Raw genomic sequence first — 26,744 nt, 5'->3', positions numbered from 1 at the left:
TGTCATTGGTGGAGGTGATGGCTGATCCAGCCACCAACTGTCTGCACATGATCTGGAAGGGTTGGACTAGGAAGGTTTGGAGGCTGAGGCTGCAAGGGGCCACAATGAGCCACGCAGAGGTTGCTGAACTTGCGTGGTCTTGTGGCTGGGGTTTGGCTGACGTGGCTGAAAGACCCTTCTGTAGCCACGAAAAGGGCAAAAGGCAGACGGTATGTGTGGCCATTGAAAGGCCCAAAGACTTTGCCTTAGCCCTTGAGTCCTTAAAGCGCTCAAGCGCCATGTCTGCCTTGTTTCCAAAGAGATGGTTGCCAATAAAGGGCATGTCATGAGAGAAGCCTGGACAGCCCCTGAAAAGCCATAAGTCCTCAACCTGGCATTATGTTGGACACGTCAATGAAATCGCTCTGCCAAGCGAACCGGTTGTGTCGAGACCACAACACATCCCTTCCGCCTGACGCTGCTTGGGAGTGGATGGCCCGGACCTCCTTTGGGACCTGTGGAAGCACTTGCGCAACTGGTTGAAGTAACAGAATAACGGCCCAATAAGCATGCAGTGTTCACCAACCGCAATGTAAGACTGGTGGAAGAAAGCATTTTCTTACCCCAGCTATCCAGTCTCTTGGGTGCGGAAGGGAATGTTCCTTGGGATGTAGAGGCTTGGACCACCAAGCTCTTGGTGGAGTGGTTGGTGAGAAAAGTTTGGTCACCTAGTGCAGGGCAATATGTCCTCTCCCAATATGTATTCTCTCCCCGTTCCAGGCTGGGTTTAGGGAGAAACTATCAACTTTGGACCAGGTCCTAAGACTGCAACTACTCCACTGGAAGACGGTTCGTCTCGAGAGGGGCAGTTTGTACCTGATATTCGTTGATCTCTGGTCAGCCTTTGACCTGGTCCCAAGGGCTAAACTATGGTCCGTTCTACACGACCTAGGGTCCCCAGCGTATCTTATCCAACTCATTCAGCAATTGCATGAAAACAACTTTGCACAAATAAGATTTGGTAAAGACGGCGGTCTCTCGGCCCCTATTCCAATTAAACGAGGTGTGCGCCAAAGTTGTGTACTCGCCCCAACTTTGTTTAGCCTTTACATAGATGATTTGATAAATGCCCTATTAAAAGAGAAAGACCTAGATGCCCCCAAATTAGCAGGGAGAAGAATTTCAGCAATGATGTTTGCTGACGATACGCTTTTCCCATGGGGATCCAAAGGGTGTTGGACAGATTCCAGATGTTCTGTGAGGAGAGAGGGCTTGAGATCAACCTCCAGAAAATGAAATTCATGGTTTTCAATAATCCAAAGTGTCCACGGCCAAACCCTATTCTAAAAAAGGAACCCCTAGAAAGAGTAACCTCTTTTGTGTATCTAGGAATCCCAATTACAGACACCATGGACTTGGGGGCTCACATAGGGAAAGCATCTCTAAAGTTAGCCCAATTACCGGGGGAATAATGAAGGTATTTAACAATACAAGTAGGAGTGTTGTCAGCCCGGCACTGGAAATTCATAAAGTTCAGGCATGTGGGGGTGCCCTTTATGGAGCAGAACTCTGGGGCCACTGCAAGCCTAAAACCCTAATCCAGTCGGAGAATGACTTCATTACGAATCTTTTCAGGATGCCGCGCAGTACTCCCTTAGTCCCCCTCTGTTTAGACTTTGGGTTGATGGAGATGGAGGCGGTTTTATGCCTCAGACCACTTTTATATTGGCGACGCTTATGGTCGACCCCGGAGCTTCTAATATAAGGAGAGGAACTGTCGGAAGTTTTAGCTATTAGTGGCGCAGTAAAGCTCCCTTGGTTTGCTCATGTCAAGCATCTGCTAACCAGTATGAGGATGGGGGACTGTTGGTCTGACCCGGAGGTATCATGCCCCCGCGTTACAAAAAATCACCTAAAGACCATTTACATGGATTATAGAATGTCCTTGCTCCACTCTAATCCTAATCTGTGCAATTCTTCTCAAACCTTCCTGGAAATTAAGACCACTCCAGCCTTTGAAAGGGCCATCGATCTCATTAAGCCCCCGGCAGCCAGGAAATTGTTTCTACAGTTCAGATTAGGAGTCCTGCCCTTACGCTGCGTGACTGCAAAATGGAAAGCGCAGAATGAACTGGCTGTTAACTTACACAAATGTATATGCTATTAGATTCCCCCATGTGTTTAAAAGTTATGATGTACTGTATTCCAAGCTGCTCCAACATGTACATCATAATTATGGATGGGAAAAGAAGAAAAGATTGTTGTAGGAGTCTAAAGATAGGCTGGTTAATGCATTATGCACTTTATTTTTTCTTAATGAGATTCTATAGCCTACTACTGATAAGAATAATGGGGAGAATAAAATAGTTTGTGATCTCGAAAAACAGGACATATAATTAACGATGAAAGATAGAACTTATTTAATATGAAATGTTTAACTTTTGTACACGATTTTTATCATTACTTTTATTACCGTGTTTTTAACATGTCATTTTAAAATTGCTGTTATTCATTTTTGCACTTACTGGGCCATGTTGGCCGTAATAAAGATCGACTTGACTTGACCTATTCACAGGAGCCCCTGTGCTGGGCTAGGACCAGGTTCACAGTACGACATCAGTTAATACCTCGTTGAAACGCAGCCATGGTTCCAAGGAGGAGACACGAGGCTGCAGGACCTGTCTAAATGTTTGTCCGACTGCCACGAAATGGACCCTAACGGTAGCATATGATGCACACTCTTCCGAACCCACTGTTGGGGGAGGAGCAGGCAAGAATCTGGAGGTACTAGAATCTGGAGGTATCCAGTCTGCTGACCTGACCCAATTTCTCATACCAGTCCATTTCTTGATAAGGCTGGTCTTTTAAATGGCCCAGCGACCCCTCCTAATGTTCCTCCATTCCCAGCCCTTTAGAATAGGGCTGAGGAATCGACCTAGAACCTAAGGGCTCTATCGGCACCGGTAGACGCCGATCCAGTTCGTCGGGGATGAGAATGGGTCTGGCACCGCCGGTGGCTTTAGGAGTCTCAGCGTCTGAACCAGTGCTGGGGAAGGTCGCAATGGTACGACCGGCATCGATCCAGATCCATCGATGGATACATGGGGAGGGAATCGGTGTCAGAGCTGCCGGCGCGGAACCTGATAGAGCCACTAAAGGCGTACCGGTAGGGTCAGACTTCCCAAATATGAGGCACATGGCATCATAAAATTCCTTGAGCTGGGTGGGGGTCACTCCAGCTCCCTGGAAGCGCGGAGCAGACACAGGTGCATGTTTTGACGAACTAGGCCTAGAGCACAGAGACTCCTCTGTCACATTGGCCCGCAGATGGGGATAGGTCGTAGCACATTTCTTATGTTTCTTACCTGACCGACTAGACAACTTCAAATGGAAGGACTAAGTCTTGGTACTCCCAGAGAAGTGCTCGAACCTTCCTCTTGACCGAGACATCTGGGGAGATTGGCGCGGTGCCGAGCGCTGGGCCGCAAGCAGCTTTAGGGACCCCACTCTCAAAGCTTTCTAAGCGGTCGCCCAGCTTGCCCTCCAAGCACAAGGGACAGGCCAGTTGCGGGATCGTCACTGACACGGCGCAGTGATAGACTCTGCACGGCTTGACACCAGAAGTTCTTTGACATGAGGAAAAACCTACACAACAAAAAAGGGGTTAACCATATGACGAAAAAAGCCTGTCAAAAAGTGACAGAGGGTAGCTCTCTTCATGGGTCTGTGCTGGCTGGCACGAAAAGAAGAAAAAATTACGTCAGTGTGCTGAGTTGGTGCCTATATAGGTGACGCAAATGTCTCGATGGTGTGGATGAAGACAGTGATGTCAGGCAGAGCTGACCAATCCCACCTACTAGTGCTCAGGATTATTTCTTGAAAACCAATATTCAAAGTCCAGCCTGATGCCTGGGAAATTCAAAGATAAGGAGGAATCTGCGGCTAGATGTCTCTATCAGATATATATGTAGATATATATGTTGTGTGAACCATATTATTAATAAAAAAGTATATATACATCATCTTGAGAGGAGGCGTACAAGTACTTTACCTCTGGTTAGCAGGCTTAAAGTGCACAGAGTTCTAAAGCGAGCAAAAATAGGAGTCCGCAAAATGGCAAAAAAAAATAATCTGAGGTGATGGTGCGGCTCTTGTTGTTATATTGTAGGAGCAGATTATTAGTTTCTTTATATTGCATAGTTGATTTTGAGATTGGTGAAATACATTAACATTTACAGCTGCAATCCTGGCTTTTCGAGTAGTCCCAGTAGGCCCTAGGTGTGAAAGACTCGTACCTACTCAGCGCCAGGACCGGAGGGGTGCTAGCACGCTATACATTTCTGCATGACTTATGTTTTTTTAACTATTTGAAGTTGCCTTTGTTTGGCATGTGGCAGAAATAAGTCTCATTTTTTTCTTTTGATTTATATTTCAAGACTATCAAGAGAAGTATCAGGAGCTGCTTGATAGAGAAGATTTATTTTCGGAATTTGAAGAAAATGGAACAGATTTATCAGCTGGTGGAGATCTGTAAGTTCACGGTTTGCGTGTATTTTTTTATTATTAGTGGGAAAACCTATTGTGCATGTTATTTTGTGAGGGTGTGAGGTGTTTTGGAGCCAATTCATAGGGCATGTTGCATATAAGCTTTTGTGTTTACTTGCACTGTAAAGAACTTGTGAATTATGTAATGGTTGAAACTGTGTTGCAAAAAGACTTACATTTATGTTTGTTTAAATAGATTGTTTAGAAAAGTGTACATTTTGCTGTGTTAAAAATATCTTTAAAAAAAGAAAATCTGAAGTGTGTTTTCCTTAGAAATGAATGTTGCTTCAGAAAAATTCCTACAAAACCTTTTACCATATTACCTCCAAGTACGCTGGGTTCTTTGTTATCGTACATTATTGCACTTAGACGTTCTCAGCTTCCTTTGATTTTGGAACAATTGCGATTGTATGTTTTTTTCTGGAAAGCCATACACACACACACACCCACTGCTACGTGTGGGATGTGGCCATTTGTTGGTAATATGTACATCATCCCATGATCCCGTTCTGTATATCTAAAATGGAAGGGCCTAAATTCACTAGCGCATTAGTGAAACCCACCAGACAATGGTCCAAATTGGACACCAAATGCTGGAAAACTGCTAACCCCCAGGTTAGATGGAGTTGTTGGCCATCGCCTATTCAAACTTCCAAGTGTGAGTTAATTCAACACTAGAGATGCTAATCTCTAAGTTATCCAGTATTAGGGGTGTCTTTCATAGATTCACATGCCTGAATCATTCCCCGTCGTCGAGACGGGAGTCTCCGGTATATAGAAAAGTAATGTCCTATAGACATACGTAGAGAGAAGTAGGCCTAAAGGTCCCACCTTAGTAGCCTATCTGTGTCCTTTTGTAAAAAGGATCAAACTCTATAAGAGAGCCAATCAGATAACACCTCCCTCTATAACCTTCCTGACAGGAGCCTCAGTCTCTCAGATTTTCTACCGCACGTTGTGCTAGGGAGTCTCCACCTGAGTTCTCCTCAGGTTTGCTTGTTTTAAGCTTCTTTCTTCACTATTTTCAACAACTTTCAGCAAAATCGGACTATGGCTGACCCACAGAAGAGGGGTCTCTTCAGAGCTTGTGCCTCTTGTAATAAAAAGAGATTACATATTGAGGACCAGCACAAGACCTGTCTTTACTGTCTATATCCGGACCATTCGCCAAAGGAATGCAAGATTTGTAGAACATTCTCTACAATAACGCTTAAGGACAGAGAGGGACGACTTTTGATCTGGTTGAACAAACTTAAGACCAGGGACAACTTGGAGTCTTCAGAGGACGGTGAGATTGCTTCTGTTTCCTCTAAATTATCCTTGAAGAGGCCAAGGGTTACTTCCCCTAGCCCTTCAGACGCTCCTCCTAAAAAGACTGCTAAAAATCTTCAGTGTATAACAAGGAAGATCCTGCCTCCAGGAAGCCAGCGCCGTCGTCAACGACGACATCGTCGCCGCTATCGTCAGCGCATAAGACTGTGTCTCCTGTCCATGTCTCCACTTCGACGATGACAGTGTCAACAACGCCGTCAGCGTTTTCATCGTCGACGAAGACTACTCCATCGTCGTCGGCGGGTAAGACTGTGTCGATTATCCTCATAAAAAACCAGTCGTCGACGCTTAAGATCTCGTCGACGACATCTTCGTCGACGTCAGTGTCGACGACGAAGCCAAGGACGTCGACGCCTTTACCGTCGACGAGGACCCTCCCGTCGACGACGATGACGACGAAGAAAACATTGTCGACGACGGCACCGTCGACGAAAGCTAAACAGTCATAGTCGACGAAGGCACCGATGACGACATCGTCGACGGTACAGTGGAAGTAGTCGGAGATGATTCCTCCGTCGTCGGCGAGTATGGTTTCTATGCCGTCGACGACCTTGCAGTCGTCGGTTCCGATTTTGATGGATGAGGACGGTCTACAGCAATCCTCTCAAAGAGCAAAGAATGTCAAGAAGACACTTACACCGGACTTAACATCTCCTAGTAGGGTACAAAGGTTTCCACCATCTCGTCTTGTACAGGATGAAGATGAGGAACAGGACATGCAGGCTATGAGTCCTTCTCACCTGGCGGTAAAGTGCCAAAGCACTGATGAGGAGCTCGACGGCGTGGAATATACTCAAGAACATTCTGTTCAATCACAGGTCCAGACACAAATCACACCAATGGTATGTCTACCAGCGTCCATAGTATCAGACTTAGGTTTTTGATCCAGGACTACAAACAAAGGTTCCCAGAATCTTCCACCCTACAGGCAGCGGTACCGGTGCCATCAACAACTAGGGTGACGGCGTCTCCACGTGCTAGATCACAACCATTGGTGTCCCATCAGGAAAGGGAACCAGTGCAAGTTCTTCCGTCATCGGACGATGAGGAGGTAGAACAAGAAGAGGGGGAAGTTCAATCTGATCATGGGGATGATGTGGACTATATAGCTTCTTCCCCAGCCTCACCTGAACCTGCAACCTCAGACTCACCTCCTGCAGACATAGGAGGGTTCCACAATCTAGTTGAAAGAGCGGCTGAAAGGTTCCAAATGACTATGGAATCTCATGAAACTGACTGTTTTCTTTATGATTTTAAGGACCCGATTAAGAAAACAACCAGGTCCATTCCCATTATTGAACACATATGGGAGCAGGGTCTACAAATAATGCAAACACCGGCCTCAGTATCGGTGGTTGTGCCGAGACTGGATAAGAAGTACAAGGCCCCATCGACTGCACCAGCTTGCCTTACTGGTCAACCCAAGCCGGAATTGGTAGTCACTCAGGCGGCACAGAAAAATGCTAGGAACCCGCCCTCGCAGGTGACAGCTCCATCGGACAAGGAAGGTAGGAAGCTGGACAGCATTGGGAAACGGTTCTCTGCCACCTCAGCCATGACAGTGAAAGTGGCAAACTCAAATACACTGTTAGGGAGATATAACGAGCAGTTGTGGGCTGACATTGCTCCGTATCTCTCCGTATTGCCAGAAGACATGAAAGAAGAGGTTCAATCCCTACTCAAGGAGAGCCAAACATCGGCTTCTGAACTGATTGACTGTGCTATGGATATAGCAATGACGGGTTTTAGACAGCTGGCTGGAGCAGCAGCATTGCAGAGGCAAGGGTGGCTCAAGGCTACCTCTTTTAGGCAGGAGGTACAAGCTAAATTCCTCGACATGCCTTACGACGGACAACACTTGTTTGGGGAGAAAATTGATGAGGCCCTGCAATCGATAAAAAAGGATACGGATCTTTCAAGGGCACTGGGCACACTTCATTTCAGAAATCAGTCCTTTCTAGGGAGCAGGGGCAGGGGTCAGTCCTCCTACAGAGGAAACTATCAGAACAGGTCCTCCTATTCCTATAATCAAGGCCGATCATAATACCAGTCGCGACAGCAGCAGCAAGGTCGACAGACCTCTTATGGAAAATCCAACTATAGAGGGAAGAATCAAAAGAAAACCACTGGTGGGCGCCAATGACTTTTTCCAGCAGCCAGTCCCTCCGCCATCTCATTCTTTCAAAATTGGAGGAAATCTAACCAACTACCTCCACAATTGGAAAGCAATTACAATTGGCCGATGGGTGCTGCAATTGATACAATTTGGACCCTCCATAGAATTCAAAACAATTCCCACGACAACTCCTCCTCGTATAATGCACCACAGCAACATGCGTTTGCTCCTTCAGGAAATCTCCACTATGTTTAAAAAAAGGAGCAATAGAGCGAGTACCATCGGCTCACAGAGGAAAGGGATTTTACTCCCGCTTCTTCCTGATCCAAAAGAAGGAGAAGAAATGGAGGCCCATATTGGATCTCAGAGCACTCAATTCATTCTTGAAGAGTCAATCGTTTCGCATGGTAACCATACAGGAGATCTTGGGACTCTTGGAGGAGGGGGATTTCATGACGTCGTTAGATCTACAAGACGCATACTTTCACGTCTCTATCCACAAACGGCAGAGGAAATTCCTCAGATTTGCAGTGGCAGGTCAACACTACCAATTCTGTGTCCTACCGTTTGGCCTCAAGTCTGCGCCCAGGATTTTCACCAAATGCCTCTCCCTGGTTGCAGCTTTCCTCAGGCAGCATGGACACCAAGTCTTCCCATATTTGGACGACTGGCTGGTAAAGGCACCATCTCTAGCAGACGCAACTGCATCCTCCAACGCCTATCTGAATCTCTTCAGGCATCTGGGTTTGACACTCAACCACGAGAAATCCACTCTGCAACCCTCCCGGGTCATTTCCTTTCTCGGGGCGACGTTGGATACGGTACATGAGAAGGCATTCCCATCTCAAGAGAGGAAACACAAGCTCGCCTCTCTGGCTGCGTCAGTGGCCTCAAAGAAGACTTTACCAGTCTGTATTTTCAAGTCACTCTTAGGGATGATGTCCTCGTGCATCCTGCTCATACCGCACTGCCGCCTCAGGATGCGTCCGCTGCAAGAGGCTTTGTCAAGACAATGGACTCAATGCTCTGGATCCTTCGAGGACCGCATTGTGTTCACACAGCAAATAACCAAGGCACTGCAGTGGTGGTGGTCGCCCAAGAACCTTTCACAAGGGTTGCCGTTTCTGCTCCCTGCAGCTCCACATCTAATAACAACGGATGCTTCTCTGGAGGGTTGGGGAGCAGTCCTTCAGGAATTGCAGATCAGTGGCAAGTGGACAAACCAGGAAAAACAGCTTCATATCAACCTCCTGGAGCTGAGAGCGGTTTTCCTAGCCCTGCAGGCTTTCATACCTCGGATTAAGAACTCCCCAGTGCTAGTCAGGACCGACAACACCACGACGATGCACTACTTGAACAAACAGGGAGGGACGCGTTCGCTCACACTATCTCGCGAATCGCAGAAGATCTGGAATTGGCTTGTTCTCCACAACATCTCATTAAAAGCAGAGTACGTCCCAGGCAAGGACAATGTCATAGCAGATGCTCTGAGCAGGCAGAGGTCTCTGTCCCACGAATGGTAACTCGACATGGAAATGGTAGCTTACATCTTTTCGGTGTGGGGGACACCGCAGATCGACCTGTTTGCGACCAGGGAGAACGCCAAATGCCAAAACTACGCAAGTTGGCATCCCCAGTCAAGGTCCCTCTGAAATGCATTTTCCATCGCATGGCGCAACGTATTTGCGTACACATTTCCGCCATTCCCAATGATCCCCAGAGTCCTGAGGAAAATGAACGCGGAGCCTTGCACTCTGATTCTGATTGCCCCATTCTGGCCGAGACAGCATTGGTTCTCGGACCTTCATCGCCTCTCAATGCAACCACCAATCCGTCTGCTTCAACATCCATCTCTGCTCACGGTGAGCAACAAGCAAGTTCAACATCCGGATCTGAAATCTCTCAGGTTATCGGCTTGGCTCCTGAGTACAGAGAGTTCAGTAAACTGAGAATTCTGCAGGAGTGTAAAGGTGTCCTAGCCAAAGCAAGAGTGGACAGTACTAACAAGACCTATTCCCTAAAGTGGAAACATTTTTGTGTATGGTGTGCGGACAACGGTCTACGTCCCTTCCGCACCTCTCCGGAACAAATATCACCCTATCTGTTACAGCTGGCGCAGTCGGGCTTGTCCCATGCATCCATTAGAGTACATCTGGCTGCAATTTCAAGATTTAAAAGAACATTGAAAGGACCCTCCCTCTGGTCCAATAGACTGATAAAACAGTTCCTCAAAGGACTTTACAGATACTTTCCTCGGCCACGAATAATTCCTCCAACATGGCATCTTAATGTGGTTCTTAACCAATTGATGAAACACCCTTTTGAACCCATCCATAGGGCAGATATCCAATATCTTTCATGGAAGACAGCCCTTCTACTTGCACTTACATCGGCAAGGAGGATCAGTGATTTGCAGGCTCTTTCCATACAAGACCCTTTCATGCAGTTTAAGGGTGACCGAGTGGTTCTCCGAACTAATCCTCGGTTCATTCCTAAAGTCCCGTCGGACTTCCACTTAAATAAACCAGTGATCCTCAGGTCTTATTTTCCCAAATCCCAGCACTGCAGCCGAAAGATCTTTGCACTCATTGGACCTTAGGAGGTGTCTGAAGTTGTATATTGACAAAACGAACAATTTCAGGAAATCAACTCAGCTATTCATAGCCTTCAGTAGACCACGGAAGGGTATGCCACTCTCAAAACAAAGTATTTGAAGATGGATATCTTCGGCAATTGTCTTTTGTCATGACAGAGCTGGATGGCCATTGCCAGCAAAAGTCAGAGCTCACTCTACAAGAGCCGTGTCCACTACTGCAGCACTTTTTGCTGGGGTGCCATTTCTGGATATCTGCAGAGCTGCAACTTGGAAGTCGCCGCATATCTTCACCAGGCACTACTGCCTGGATACAGAGCTGATGAAGGATGCGGCTGTGGGACAAGCAGTGTTAGGCCATCTGTTTCAGTAAGGTGAGCCTTCCTCTATCCCTCCATCCTTTGCTGGTATGCACATTCTATTATGATATTTCTGGTTAATGGGTATTGTTTATCCATAATTGCATGATATGTATTATTGGATGACTTGTATATGTTATTCCACCAGAAATGTGCACAATGGATTGCTTGCTACTCTGATTCAGGCATGTGAATCTATGAAGGACACTCCTAATACTGGATAAGAAATGTGTTACTTACCTGTAACTGCAGTTATCCAGTATTGGTGTCTTTCATAGATTCACATGCAACCCTCCCGCCTCCCCTGGAAGGACTCACCTATCTCTCTATCAGTGCTACGCCTACCTATCTTGGTGTGTAGGAATATCTGAGAGACTGAGGCTCCTGTCAGGAAGGTTCTAGAGGGAGGTGTTATCTGATTGGCTCTCTTCTAGAGTTTGGTCCTTTTTACAAAAGGACATAGATAGGCTACTAAGGTGGGACCTTTAGGCCTACTTCTCTCTATGTATGTCTATAGGACATTACTCTTCTATATACCGGAGACTCCCGTCTCGACGACGGGGAATGATTCAGGCATGTGAATCTATGAAAGACACCAATACTGGATGACTGCAGTTACAGGTAAGTAACGCGTTTCAAGGTCAGCAGAACCCCCCGGCAAGAACCAGGGTTAAATGGTTCTCGCCTGAGATAAGGGAGCTCAAGAAAGAATGTAAGAGACTTGAAAGAAGCAGGAGATACCAGTATGATGAGGAATGCAAGGAAGTCTATAAGAAAGCATTGAAAAAGTATCAGTACACTATCCGTAGAGCCAGGCTTAAAGACCTTGCTGACAGGATCAGTCAATCTTCAGGCCCTTTCAAAGAAATATGCGCCATTGTCAACGTGTTTATAAAACTAAATATTGCAGGGGCTGGCCTTCATTTCTCAAAGGAACATTGTAAGCAGTGTGCAGTTTTTAGGAAAGGTCAAATTCATTTGATTCTCTGTCAGGGACAGCAAATCCCTGCAATAAATCAGAAAACAATGCCACAGTAGAAAGGCCTGTGGTGGACATCCTTAGAGCAGCAAATACCATTAAGTCGGGTTCACCTTTAGACCTGGCTCCCATTGACATTTTATTGTAAGGATGGGAGGCTGTTTCTTCTGCTGTAATGGTCATCTACAATTTCTCCCTGGAGAGCGGTTGTGTTCCAGATGCGTGAAAATATGCATTCATGCGCCCATTGTTGGAGAAACCTTCCCTGGACCCTGATAAAGCAGAACATAACAGACCCATTTCTCTACCTTCTGGGGTCAAAAAGACCGTAGAAAAATTGATTGATGGTGTTCTCTCTGACTTTTTGGCTTACAATAACCTACTGCACCAGTCGCAGGTTGGTTTCCACACTGGTTGCAGTACGGAGACAGCCTTATTATTGGACACCGAGGACATTAGGACACTGGACCTGGGCGGGACAGCTATGCTCATTCTTTTGGACTTAAGTGCAGCTTTTGATAAGCTTCACCACTCCATTCTAGGCTAGAGGTTAGGAAAAATCGGAGTTACAGGGTCAGTGTTAAATTGAATAACTACCTGCCTGGAACAGTGGCCAGCTGGATGGCTACACGCTGTCTCAAGTTAAACAGAGATAAAACAGTGGTTATGATGACTGGGAACAATCTGTCACTCTGGGATCAATTCCTCGGGCCTGTACTTTGGGCAGTACCCCCTCCTTTTCGAACCTGAAGTAAAGAGCCTTGGAGTCATTTTCGCAGGCAAAGAAGGTTACAGGCACCAGCTTTGGCCTCCTAAGGTCTCTTCAGAAGACACTCAAATAGCACCCTATGGATTTTCGTAGAACGGTGGTTCAAGGCCTGTTACTCTCCCGTCGGGACAACGACAATTCACTCTACCTAGGTAGCCCCTCTAATGCCATCAGAAAGCTGCAGGTTACTCAGATTGCTGCAGCCCGAACTTTGAAGGGCCTGCCCAAAACGCAATCTGCTCGCTCAGCCCTTATTCAGGTTCATTGGTTGCCTATAAATAAAAGAACAGAATTTAAAGCCTTGTGTATTGCCCATAGGATAAAGCATTCTTCGGGCCCATATATCCTTCAACATATCATTATTTCATACAGTGCCCCCAGAGAACTGAGATCGAATGATCTCTTCCTTCTGGGCGTTCCCAGAATCCGGAGAGCAAGAGGGGGGGGTCGTTCATTCATCTACCCGGTCGCTAAACTCTGGAACTCCCTTCCTATCTGTCTTATATCAGACAAAAATTTACTAAGCTTTAGGAAACAGTTTAAAATATTGTTTTATTATTTAAGTAGTGCAATGCCCTCATTTGTCTTCCCTTGTTCTGTCAGTGCCAGGAAGCCGATTGTGGGTAGCTGTTCAGTCTATAAGAACTTTTTAATTATAATAAATAATAATCATGCTTAAACTATACATTTTATAGCTTTGTATTCTTTACCAGAATCTTTGTGCACCAACCTTTATTGACCTAGTACAGCGTCTTTTATTTTAGCATGTAACCCACTAGTGGTGTAAACTTGCAGTGCTTTATGCACTTACAGCATTAGTTATCAATACAGTACTTTTGGTGCAATGAATGGTTGTTTGTAGCATGTGCTGGTCCCCTCCAGGCATGTTGCTGCAATTCTCTCACGTACAGTAGGTAGCAGGTGTATTATACCCAAAACAGTTTGTTATTGCATACAGCGAGCAAGATTGACATTCTGTTCAGAAGTTCAAACGTGGTTTTCAAGTTGATTTCTGTTAACTGGAGGCCTCCCAACAGACAATTTATCACAAAGTGAGTGCATTGGTTTATAGCAATTGTCCAGCTGCTTCTCTGTCTCCTTCAGATCTTTTACCACAACCTGCAATGGTCAAATCTAGGAACAATGAGCATTGTCAATCAAGTGCAGAAGAAGCACCTCAAAATATAAAGAGGAACGAATGTCATTCCTGGAGTTCATGGGAAAGGAAGTCAGAGTGGGTCTCGTAGATCTATAGCTCAAGATTACAGTTCCCTAACCGCAAGAGATGAGACTTCATTATCATCTGATATGAGCACCTGTTTGGCCAGAACTTTAGACTCACCTGCTCATAGGGTGTCTAACGAAATAAATCCGATATTTGTAAAGCACAAACTAATCACCCCTAAGGGTCTCGAGGCGCTGGGTGCGGTCAGGGAGATTAAGTGAGCCCATAGTCACATGATGCTGAACTGAGCTGCCACCGGCGTCAGGAATCGAACAGCAAGTCGTGTGCTCCAGAGTCAGTCTCTCTGGCCGCTGCGCTACACCTCTTCGTCTCCCATGTGTGGTGTTCTGCGCTTTTATGGAGACACCAATGGAGCTGTGAAGAGTTAATACAGAAGCATTGCTCCCGGGTATGATACCTCATGTGTATTTGATAATCTTCTTCCTAGAGCTAAAGCAATATCTCTAGTGGCCTCAGTTCCAGGGTTGTTGAAACCCACATTGCATGCGTTCTTGGCTGAGTCCTCTGTAAAACCAGTCGAAGGCCAAAATGGAAAGACTTGCAGGTCTTAAGATATTGTGCTGTTTTGTCTGCGTTGCAAGCCTCCCTACTGGTAGTGTAAGAGGCCAAGAAATGCTACAATGTTTTTAGTTAATTTTCCGCTACTCCACCTGTAAACAAAAGTAAAGAGTAAATGCAGTTGGGGCAAAGATGTACACTACTTCACGTACACTACTTCACGTTTGGTCTGTAGAGGTACAGAGTCTTCTGCTCTTTTTGAAAGGTGCAAGAGGTAGTTATGTACCTCGTCAGATCGTTTTGTTGAGCTATTACCCAGAGATAATAGACAATCGTTTGAAACCATCTTAATAGAAGGAATGGCATCTGATCATACTAGCAGAGCAGTTAGAAATTCAGCTGATTTGCTGTACATGATATCTGCCAGTTTTTCCAAGATGCCCTCCTATTGGCTGAGGCTTACTCTTCAAGCTCAGCAGACAATTCTACCTATTTAGATATTTATATAGCGCACTACTACCATAGGGCGTCTAGGCGATTGGCAACTAAACACACAAACGCACCGAAAGTTTGGCCAAGGGACTCTAGTACTGGTAGTGAGGTTATAAAGTATGTAGCCAAGTCTTTAGAACTTTTCTGAAGGAGAGCAGTCGGGTGAGTTTTTTAGCTTTATTGGTAACTTGTTCCACCATCTAGTTGTGATGGTTATGAAGCTTTTTCCACCCCATCTCTGGAGTCGCAACTTCCGAGAGGCCGACTGAAGGGTACGTGCTGTGATATACCATTGGAAACATCTGAAAGAGACAAGTTAGTGATAGATTCCTTACCTTAGAATATCCCCAGGCGTCAGACTGGATCCAGAATTTTTTTGCGTAGCAGTACCCTTGCGCCTCAGTAGGCGTCTTCTGCGGCTCCGCCTCCGTAGTCGGCGCCATGATGACGTCGTCGGAGTACTTAGACGCCGCCTCAGCGTGCTGACGTCAGTTCTTCTTTTTTCCGCTCCAGGTAGCGCAGATCTGGAAAAAGTTGTACCTAAGTCACTTTTTGACTAACCTTTTGAGATCCATTTTTCGAAGTCAATTGACTCCGACAGTGCCAGTAGGGATGCCCGGGTTCAAGCCCTGCGCCGACTGCAACTGACTGATGTCGGTTACCGACCCCCATCGCCGGTGCCTGCACTGTTTGGTCCTGGACAACCACGACAAGTCCTGCTCCGACTGCTGGGCCCTGACGTCTAAGGCTAGACGGGAGCGGTCCCGTAAGCGACTCGAGCATCGGCAGTCTGCCCCGCGCCGCTCAAGGTCCCGGTCCGAAAGGAGGTCGAGGGACAGGTCGCGGGGCCAGAGCCCCCTCAGTTCCGGGAGTCGTCATCGGTCTTCGGGCTCGAAGTCCTCAGGTAAGAGGCACAAGAAGTCGAAGAGGCACCATCGCTCTTCTGACTCCCCCCGACGCTTGCGCGACGCGGCCGGCGGTTCGGGCGACACCGCTGGAGTCGCAGGTGTCGCGGCCTGCCCCATACCCGCTGGTCCCTGGGCAGGACGCGACGCCGGGGGAGATTGCTAACTTCCTCATGGCCATGAGGTCGCTCGCTCCTCTGTCGGGTTCTGCAGCGCCTTCGGGCCAAGCGGTTCCGACTGGGTCCCCACGCGGGCCGGGTGCTAAGGCACCGGCACCTTCCAGGGCTTCGGCCTCGGCGCCATTGGCGACTTCGGTCCCGATGCTGCAGGGCCCCACTGGGTCCGGTTCCGGATCCGGGTCATCGCCGGTCGACTTAACAACCTCGCCGACACCTGCCCCTTGGGTGTCGCCCCCAGTGCCGTCCTTGGACGACGTCGTCCCTGGTCCTGTCCTCGTTTAGTGTCCGGCGCCGCTAGGAGATTTTTATTTCAATGACCCGGCCCCATCTTTTGAGCCTGAGTACCAGGCTGTGGGTGAAAAGGAGGATTGGGAGGGGTCTGAGGACCCTCTGGCACGGGAGTGTCGGTCTTCTGTGGATTGGACAGGAGAGCTTGGGGAGGCCAGTGGGCTGGGCACTTCGCCCGACACTGACTTTGTCTCCCCTCCTAGCGCGGCTACAGAGGAGGGGGCTGCCTATAGAGTGGTGCTGATGAGGGCGGCCAAGGCCCTGGGCCTTGAGCTCCCCGTCGCGGCCGTGAGGACTAACCTCCTCACTGAGGTCCTTAAACCGCAGACAAGCTCGGCCGAGCCTCTGCTGCCGTTTAATGAGTCCTTGTCAGATGTTCTTCTGGGCACTTGGTCCAGGCCTGCCACAGGGCATCCTGTGGATAGGAACGTGGCCAGACGCCACCGGCCGGCTTCGGGTGACCCTTGCTTTCTGTCTACCCATCCCACCCCTGAGAGCCTGGTTATCCAGGCCTCCAATTCCCAGACTGCATTCCAGTTGGCTCCCCCCGACCGGGAATCTAAGAGGTACGAGAATTACGGGAGGAAGATATTCTCCTCCCTAAGTTTGGGATTGCGGTCCGTTAATACCGTGTGCCTCTTGGGCCGCTACACCCACTCTCTGTGGGACACGGTTGCGGACGTGCTGCCACATTGCCCGTTGGAGGTACGGGCTAGACTCGGCCAAGCCCTGGTGGAGGGCCGGGATGCAGCACAGTATTCCATCCGGTGTGGGCTGGACACTACCGACTCTCTGGGCAGAGCGATGTCAACGACGGTGGTCACGCCTGGTTGAGGTCCGCCAATTTCTCGGCCGATGTCCAAAACACACTTATGGACATGCCGTTCGATGGCCGTCGCCTCTTTGGCGACAAGGCAGACCATGCGCTTGAGCGCTTTAAGGACGCCAGGGCTACGGCCAAGTTCTTGGGCCTCTCTGCCCGCGCCAGCAAGTGGGTGCCTTTCGCTCCTTTCGTGGCCAAGGAAGGGGCGCCCCCACACGTACCGCCAGCCATGCACCGCAGTCTGCTATCCAGCGCGATGGCGAACGTGGAAATCACCGGGGCGGCGGTCGGGGTCCACAGCGAGGCCAGTCCACACCTACCCCTGCAGCATCCGCCTCAATACCTTCCTAGTCCGTGATTTCAGGCCCATGTGACGCCATTGGGGGGCAGGGTTCGACATCACCACTTCCACTGGCGTGCTGTCACATCGGACAGATGGGTGCTGCAAATCGTCCGAAGGGGCTACTCCCTCCCCCTCAAGCCATGCCACCGCAATACCACCGCTTATCGGGGGATCATCTGCGGCTTCTGCAGGAGGAAGTTACGGCCCTCTTGGCCAAGGGGGCCATCGAGAGCGTTCCTTGGCCAGAAGTAAGGTGTGGTTGCTACTCCCACTACTTTCTGGTACCTACGGAACGTCAACGGCTTCCTCCGGAAGGAGAAGTTCAAGATGCTGACACTCGCTTAGTTCTTAGCTGCCCTGGACCCGGGAGACTGGATGGTAGCGTTGGACTTGCAGCACGCTTATTTTCACATCCCCGTCCTGCCAGCCCACCGGCGCTACCTGTGGTTCACGGTAGGCCACGAGCACTTTTCAGTTTACCGTGCTCCCCTTCGGCCTTACCAGCGCCCCACTGGTGTTCACGAAAGTGATGGCGGTGGTCGCAGCTCATCTGCGCAGGTTAGGGGTTTTTCTTCTCCTACCTCGACGACTGGTTGTTGAAGGCGGGCTCGCCCCAGACAGTCGTCAGCCACCTCCAGACTACGGCAGACCTCCTGCACCAGCTGGGGTTTTCCATCAATGTGTCGAAGTCACAACTGTGCCCCTCTCAAAAGCTCCTCTTCAGCGGAGCGGTTCTCGACTCGGCGCAGTTTTGGGTTTATCCACCCGAATAGCGGGTCCGGGATATTCAGGCTCTGATTCCACTCTTTCAGCCTTTATCCCGGGTCTCGGTCAGGTTGACGCTGCGGCTTCTGGGGCTGATGGCCTCCTGGATCCTTCTGGTGCAACACGCCCAGTGGCGGATGCGGGCTCTGCAGTGGGACCTGAAATTTCAGTGGGCCAAGCATCAGGGCAACCTCTCCGACCATGTCCTGATCTCAGAGGGCACTACGAGGCAGCTGCAGTGGTGGCTCACAGACCGCGATTGGGTCAGCGGCATATCCCTCTCCCTTCCCCAACCGGAGCACGTGGTTGTGACGGACGCGTCCCTCCAGGGCTGGGGAGGCCAAATGGGAGAGGCGGAGATCAGAGGACTCTGGTCTCCGGCGGAGTCCCGGCTCCATATCAACCTTTTGGAGCTGCGGGCGATTAGTCTAGCACTGAAGGCATTTCTCCCCTCTGTCCGGGGGAGTGTAGTGCAGGTGTTCACGGACAACACCACCGCCATGTGGTACTGCAACAAACAGGGCGGGGTGGGGTCATGGACCCTCTGCCAGGAGGCTCTGCGGGAGAATCTTGGTTAGATCTATTTGCCGCGAAGAGAACGCGCCATGTCATCAGTTCTGCGCGTTGGAATTTCCAAGGCGGCACTCGCTCAGAGACGCTTTTCGACGCAAGTGGAGTTGCGGTCTGTTGTACGCCTTTCCGCCTATACCACTTCTGTCCAGAGTGCTGAAGAAGATCAAGCGCGACCGGGCACAAGTCATCCTTGTGGCTCCGGACTGGGCACGAAGGTACTGGTATCCCGAGCTACTCAGTATGTCAGTCGATCCCCCGGTTCGTCTGCCTCTTCAGGAGGACCTTCTGTCGCAGCTGCAGGGGACGGTCCTCCACCCGAACCTGTCCAGTCTCCACCTCCATGCTTGGAGATTAAGCGGCGACAGTTGAGGCCATTTGACTTGCCTCCTGAAGTCTGTAACATCATTCTAGCAGCCAGGCGTCCCTCCACGAAGTCGGTATACGCCTGCAGGTGGAACAGATTTGTGGCATGGTGCACAGCAAAGGCTGTGGATCCTCTCTCTGCCCCTCTTTCTGAGGTTCTTCTCTTCCTTCTTTCTCTTGCCCTGCTCTGGGCACTATCAAGGGCTACCTTTCTGCCCTTTCAGCCTTCCTAAGGCTGCCTGATCAACCATCTTTGTTCAAGTCCCCTATTGTAAATCGATTTCTGAAGGGCATCACGCACACGTTTCCACCTGTTCCCTTCGTGATGCCTCAGTGGGACTTGAACCTGGTTCTTACTTTTCTGATGTGCGCACCCTTTGAGCCACTTCACAACTGTCCTATCCGCCTTCTTTCTCTGAAGACTGCTTTCCTGGTTGCCATCACCTCTGCCAGGAGAGTGAGTGAACTCCAGGCTCTATCCTCTAAACCTATTTTCCTTTCGGTCCATCCGGACAAGGTTGTGTTGCGGACAAGGCCCTCTTTCCTGCCCAAGGTAGTCACAGCCTTCCACATCGGGCAGTCCATCACCTTGCCCACCTTCTTTCCGCCTCCGCATCCCTCGAAAGAGGAAGAGAGGCTCCACCGTCTGGACCCAAAACATGCATTCTCTTACTATCTGGATCGCACACGCCAGTTCCGGGTGGATGACCAACTCATCTCGCGGTGGATCATCTTGTGTATCCAGGCATGTTACTCCTTGGCGAAGAAGGAACCCCCTGTTGGGCTAAGGGCTCATTCCACTCGGGCCATGGCGACTACAACTGCCCTGGGCCGAGGAGTGCCCTTGCAGGACATTTGCCAGGCAGCTACGTGGGCCTCACTGCACACGTTTGCAAGACATTATTGCCTGGACAGCCAAGTCCGGAGGGATGGCTTCTTTGGCTGTTCCGTCCTCCAGGACTTTCTGGTGTGATTATTGGCTCGCAGACCCACCACCGGGATTGGTATTGCTGGGGTATCTATTCTAAGGTAAGGAATCTATCACTAACGTGTCTCTTTCAGATGCACAAGTTACTACTTGTGTAACAATATATCTGTAAGAGACATTAGTTAGTGATAGATTCCTTACCGACCCACCCATCCTCCCTGTTCTGCGAACCGATATCTAGGGTTAAGGTCATCCCCTTTCAGGGCCCTAGTTTCATTGGCACCAGTGTTGGTTTTTAGCATGGCTCTGCGTTTCTGGCGTGGAAAAGCTGTGTCTAAGAACTGACGTCAGCGCGCATGGGCGGCGTCTAAGTACTCCGACGACGTCATCACGGCGCCGACGACGGACGCGGAGCCGCAGACGAAGCCTACCGACGCGCAAGGGTACTGCTACGCAAAAAAATTCCGGATCCAGTCTGACGCCTGGGGATATTATAAGGTAAGGAATCTATCACTAACTAATGTTTCTTACAGATATATCGTTACACAAGTAGTAACTTGTGCGATCTGTCAAATAGACGGGGCCTAGATTATGTAGTACCTTAAAGGTGATGCAGAGTGCCCTAAACTTGATACGCTTTTCCATGGGTAACTAATGAAGGTTATTGAGGGTATGTTTGGCAGATGAATATTAGGTTAAGTCAAGGTGAGACTGAGAGTTTTAGAGTACTTGCAGTTTCGCCAATACTGCTTTGTTTACCCCAACCAGAAACCGATTGCAGTAATCGAGCTTAGACAGGACCAGAGCTGCCACTGATGTTTTCTGTAATTCTGCTGGTATAAACAGAAAGATTTTCCTCAAAATTTTCGTAGATGAGGTGAGCATCTTTACATGATGAGAGAAAGATAGTGGTGTCAATAATGACCCCAAGATTTTTGGCCTTGGTGGCTGGAGTGGGAAGAGTCTGCAGCCATGCCGGCCACCATTCTGTGGACCAGAAGGATGTATCTCTACCAAAAAGTAGGACTTCAGATTTGTTTTAATTTAATTTAAGGCAGTTCTCTGCCATCCAGCTGCTCACATGTCTCATACGCTCATTAAAGTTGTGGGCCGTGTCGTAATTTTTGCTCGAGATCGAGACAAAGATTTGAGTATCATCAGCGTATGATACCAGCTCAAAGCTGCGGGTTTTAATCAACTGGTCCAGAGGTGTGACATATACATTAAATAGGGTAAGGCTCAGGGATGAGCCCTGTGGCACCCTGCATTGGAGCCTAAAGCACAGTGACTTGAGACCCTCCACTTCAACAGATTGTTCTCAATTTGACAGGAAGGACCTGAGGAGTGCGAGGGCTGTGCCTGCTATCCCTTTTGCCAGAATGCGATTTATTAGGATGCCCTGGTCCACCGTATCGAAGGCAGCTGACAAATCCAGCCATATCAAAGCTGCTGAGCCACGTTTATCAACCGCGCATCTGATTTCTTCTGTTGCTGTGATCAAGGCCAGTTCAGTACTGTGCTTGCCCCTGAAGCCACACTGGTTTGAGTCCAAAACGTGATTGTTGTCATTTAATTGGCTAATTCTTGATTCATATGTTTCTCAAGGACTTTTGCTGGGAGAGGCAGACGAGAGATAAGGCGATAATTTTCCGGGTCTGTTTTGTCCAAGTTTGACTTCTTTAATAGTGGTAAGATAAACGTTTTTTTCCGCATCTTAGGAAATATCCCTGTTTTAATGGCAGTGTTGAGTACCTCCCTGAGTGGACGCGCACCTATCTCCCCTACCGTATGCATTACCTTGGGGAGGGCAAGGATCCAACGATGATCCAGATTTAGTGGCCAAGAGAATTTTCGTGATTTGTCATGGGATACCGTTAAGAGTTGAGGCGGGTCAGGATCGAGGTGTGAGTTGAAAACTGTTGGAATTGTGCTTACAGCATCAGACATTGAGACCTGTGTACTCTGGTTGTTTGCAGAGCGTGAGGCAAAAGTATCATAGATGGTAGAAACTTTGTTGCCAAAAGAGGATGCTAAACTGTTGCAAAAGGCGTTATCTATTGTATTATGTTGAGTCTCCAGTGAATGGCTAAGTTCTTGAACCACCCCAAATAGTTCTTTGAAATTACTCTTCCCACCTTCTATTTTCTCTGAAAAATAAATGATTTTAGTTTTATAGATCAGTTCTTTATATTGTGCCAATTTTATCTTATATGTTTCCTTCTCCCTGGGATCATATTGCTGTCACCAGCACCTTTCTTGTCTGCAACAGTGCCTCTTCAAAAGCCTTAGTTCCTCTGAGAACCAGGGTTCAGTGGGTGCTGTCCAATTGTGATATTCTAGTGAAGCTGCCTCTTGGTCTTGGGAGAGACGGGGTTTGTTCTGACCCAAGTGAGTGATGCAATCTGTTCTATACATGCCATGCCACAAATTTCTTTTTGGGCTTCTGACTGGACAGTGCTTAGTGCCCATTGAAGAAGGCAGAGTTAGTTAGCAACACTGCTATGTGGTCAGACCAGTGGAGATGCAAGTTATTATATTTCAGAAAAGGACAGTCTGTAAAGAAGGCATCCAAGAGGTGTCCAGCGCTGAGTGGTCCCTTCCGTGATCTGCTCTAGGCCTGCACTTGTCATCAGGTCCATAAGGGCAGAGGAATCTTTATCTGAGAGGTTATCCAGGTGAAAGTTAAAATCCCCTAGGATCGTGTAATGTTTTTAGTTAACTTTGTTTTCAAGTAGCTGACCCATGGTTTGATTAAAATTGGTTCTGGGTCCTGTTGGGCAGTACACTAGTAGCCCATTGAACGAGTACACATGATTGACGGCTAACTTGAAGGAGAGCGCCTCACATTCTGAATCTGTAGGAATACCTTTGAATGGTGCTTTCAGGTGATCTCGATAGATAATGGCCAGCCCGCCTCCTTTTTTCCCCATTTGGTCTTTCCTGGCTATTAAAAACCCAGATGGGACGGCTATCACTAAGTCTGGCCTGAGGTCTCATCGGCCCAGGTTTCCACAACAAAAATCAGGTTGAGGCTGTGTGAGTCTACGAAGCTCGCAAATTCGTATTTGTGTTTAATTAGTGAGCTTGCATTTAACAACGCACAAGCCATCCCTTGTGTAGGACTTTTACTCCTTGGACCAGATAGGTCCTTCCTTCTTTCTGGGGTCATCATTTTATGCAGCTTGCTTTTTAGTCTATGAGCTTCAGTTTACAGCTAGGACATGCCTGTGTCCTGATGTCATTACTGTCGCTTAAAATTGGACCAGGGCAGTTTGGAATTGCGTCCGATGCCTCCAAAAGCTTACTTCTTGTATATGTTATCATGACTACCAAGATGAATCCTGAAGCCAGCAGCGTGTCTGGCGATGAGCGTGGTCTGAGCGTAGACAGGCTTGCCCTAGGCGCACCGTCTGCGCATGTACCATAATATTCAAAGCCAATTCCGAGTTATTATAACCTCTGTATTTGTTTTATTATACAGTAATGTTCTTCAAAAGGTGCAGAAACTGTAGGAGCTATCTAATCTACTCTTATTTTGTACTGGATTACCAATAATCAATGTAGAGATTCAATTCTGTAAAGAAGCTGCGTGGTTTGGTACTAGACATACCATGTTAATGTCTGATGAAAAATGCAATTAAAAAAAAGTATTTCTGGGGGCGTGGCCAAGATGGCGGCCTGAGAGGACGCGACTGAAAGAGGCTCCTCGTCCCAATCCCCCACAGCCATCGTAAAAGCACAGATATCACCCCCATCAGTGCTAAAACGGCTACCCGCCATGAGTGGGACTCCATGTGCGACTCCTACTGAGTTTGCGGGCGCCGGCGACCGAGGCGCGGCTCCCCGAGCGGCGATAAAGGCCTTCCCCGGCCGGAGACGAGAACAAGGCCGCTGGCCTGCAGGACGAGGGCGGCTGGCCGAGATCTGTGCTGCTGAAGGCCGTACGCCACACTACAGCGTGACCACCCCGATGCCGGTCGGAGTGTGGAGGGACGAGGGCAGCAAATCGACCGCCGCTGGCTCGAGGGGGCCAGCGGAGCAAGTGACGGCAATAGGCGGCAAGACGCGCTACCTGAGGCCCAGATTTGGGCCTTGCCAGTGGCGGCCAGACACAGAGGTGAGGAGCGAGCAGGCGAAACGTGGGGAGCTGGGACTCGGGGGGGGGGGGGGGGGCAGGCAATCGAGCCCCCGGCGACTCGCGGGCCTATCCCCATTGGAGACCCGAGGCGTACGGCCGCGTCGGAGCACAGACTTATTTTCAACCTTCCGCGGAGAACGCATGCCTCTCCACTATTAAAAAGTCTACACTGGCTGCCAATTGGACAGAGGTCCGTTTTTAAAAGCCTCTGTATAGCCCACAAAGCCATCTATGGGAAGGCCCCGACCTACATCAAGGAACGGATTGAGATATATAGACCGGAAAGAAATCTCAGGTCCTCTGATGCCAAACTCCTTGTATGTCCTCGTTTCAAACTGGCCACAATGGGAGGGAGATCCTTCTCGGTTCTACTACCGAACCTTTGGAACGCCCTGCCTGAGACACTCCGAAAGGAGGGGAATCTACTCCGTTTCAGGAAAGCCTTGAAAACTAATTTGTTCAGAACAGCACTCAGCTTAGCTTAAGTACTCCACCCCTTTTTTTATATCCCGGATGTTATGTTCTGTGGTCAAAGCGCCCTGAGACCTGTAGGTGACCCGGCGCTATATAAACCCACTATAACAATAACAATAACAGTGGAAACGGCAGGGCTAGGAAGACCGGCAAGAGCCACCGGGGGTTGAGATACAAGGGGCGGCCGGCGGCACTGAGGAAAGGGGGCACGAGTGCCCAAGGTTCATCCTCGGGGGGCGCCTATCGAGCCCCCGGCGCACAGCGACACGACATTGCGGTCCGGTGAGCACAGAGCAGGGCCGGGAGGCACAGAACAGGCCGCTACCCGGAGGAGCGGAACACACTGGAGGGACACCGTGAGAACTCCGCTCCGGGGACTCGTGCTCGTGCCCCCGGTGGGAGACTTCCCCAGATCAGCACACAGAGGCTCCCCCCGGGCTGGGCCTACATCGAGCGGCCTGCGCCAGAGGTCGATTTCAGCGGCGGCCATAACCGTGAGCCCACAGGCAGAGAGCCGACGGCCCAGATACAGGGCCACGCTCGCGAGCCTGACAGGAGAGACAGCAGGCCCAGGACCACAAATTCGACGTATCGCCTTACTCACGGGACCGTCATATGTCCACGGAATCACTGAGAGACTCTATAGACACAGGAGTGGCTACCTTGTCCTCCACGAATCGCAGGGGGGGGGGGGGCGTACCATCCCTGAACTGTTGGCCAAAGGAACTCCCAAGGGGTACAAGAGCCCCGACAAACCGGCGCCACCGAGCCAGCCGAAGGATAAGGATAGGGATGAGGGAGAAGCTCCAGCAACAAAATCATTTATGGAGGCCCTGTTCACGTCTCTCAGAGAAGATATTCAAACTCTCAGGCAAGATATGGCGGGAGGCTATAAAGAGCTACGCCACGACATAGACGATATAGGGGAAAGAGTAGCGGCAGTCGAAAACACGGAGCAGGCAAGAAGTGAAGAGGTGGAACACTTGCAGCAAGAAATCATAAGGCTCCACGAACAACAAACAGACCTACAGGCCCACGCGGATGACCTTGAGAATTGCTCCAGACGGAATAACATACGGGTGCGTAATGTGCCATCCAAAGCGGAGGGGGGGGACATCACGACATACCTACAGGATCTGTTCCGTGAGGTACTAGGGGAAAACGAGGACTTTGAGATCCGAATCGACAGGGCCCACAGGGTGGGCCTAGCACGCAAGTCACCGCCTCCCCCTCCGGATATCCTGGCCTTCTTGCCTGACGCATCTTGAAGGTGGCATGCCAAAAACAACCCCTTCGCTTCAGAGATCACGCAATAGAGCTCTTCCAGGACTTGTCCACGATCACTCTACAGAAGGGACGGGCGTTCAAAGTGGCCACCACCTTCCTACGGTACAATGGGATCCCGTACTCCTGGGGTCATCCCTTCAGACTGATTTTCAAATTGAAAGGGCACTCCACCAACTTAGGTCCTTGAGAGACACATGCACTGTACTAGGCATTCCTCAGGAAGGGGAGGCACCAGATGATGGCTCCGGACAGCAGCCCTCCCAGTCAAGGTCTCCACAATCGACAAGAGACGGGTGGCAGACGGTGAGAAACAGGCGCCCACCTAAGAAAGGGTTCAAACCGGATCCTGAGACCGTGGCGCACGAGCACGCAGCGGCGATACAGGAGGTCTCCAAGGACACGAATGCCGGACCATGAGAGGGCATGAGCGGGGGTGTATGTTCGCATTGCCGCAGCATTGCCGTGGGGAGGCGGGACGGGAGGCTTCAGGTCCGCCACACACGCTTTCCCTTCACCAGACACTTTACCACAGGCCTGGACTGTTGTTGAATAGGCCTTGGACAATGTTCACCAGTTGGGGTTTCAATGTTGGGGTTCGGGAGGGGCGGGAGGGTGAGGGACGGGGGAATCGGTGTGTTCGGTTAGATCAGGCGACAGGCATGAGAATGGGAGGTGGCTCTGGACCGATGCATGAGCGGGCAGGGCACGCACTGCCTTATGGCTGACGAACCCATTCGGGTTCTCAACCTTAACGTAAAAGTGCTCAACAA

The 26,744-nt window shown here is 49.5% G+C and overlaps 1 protein-coding gene across 1 annotated transcript in view; it reads left to right on the top strand.

Moving 5' to 3' along the window:
• The window catches only part of PAIP1 (poly(A) binding protein interacting protein 1), a 637,739-nt gene that overhangs the window by 540,163 nt on the left and 70,832 nt on the right, over positions 1-26,744 (top strand). The window contains exon 10 of the mRNA XM_086960605.1: positions 4,416-4,509. Coding sequence (XP_086816731.1) covers positions 4,416-4,509 — 94 coding nt within the window. The remainder of the gene's footprint in view (positions 1-4,415; positions 4,510-26,744) is intronic.

The sequence above is a fragment of the Lissotriton vulgaris genome, chromosome 3_1 (assembly GCF_964263255.1).
Source record: "Lissotriton vulgaris chromosome 3_1, aLisVul1.2, whole genome shotgun sequence".
NCBI classification, from domain to species: Eukaryota; Metazoa; Chordata; class Amphibia; order Caudata; family Salamandridae; genus Lissotriton; species Lissotriton vulgaris.
This window is presented reverse-complemented; position numbering and strand designations above follow the sequence as displayed.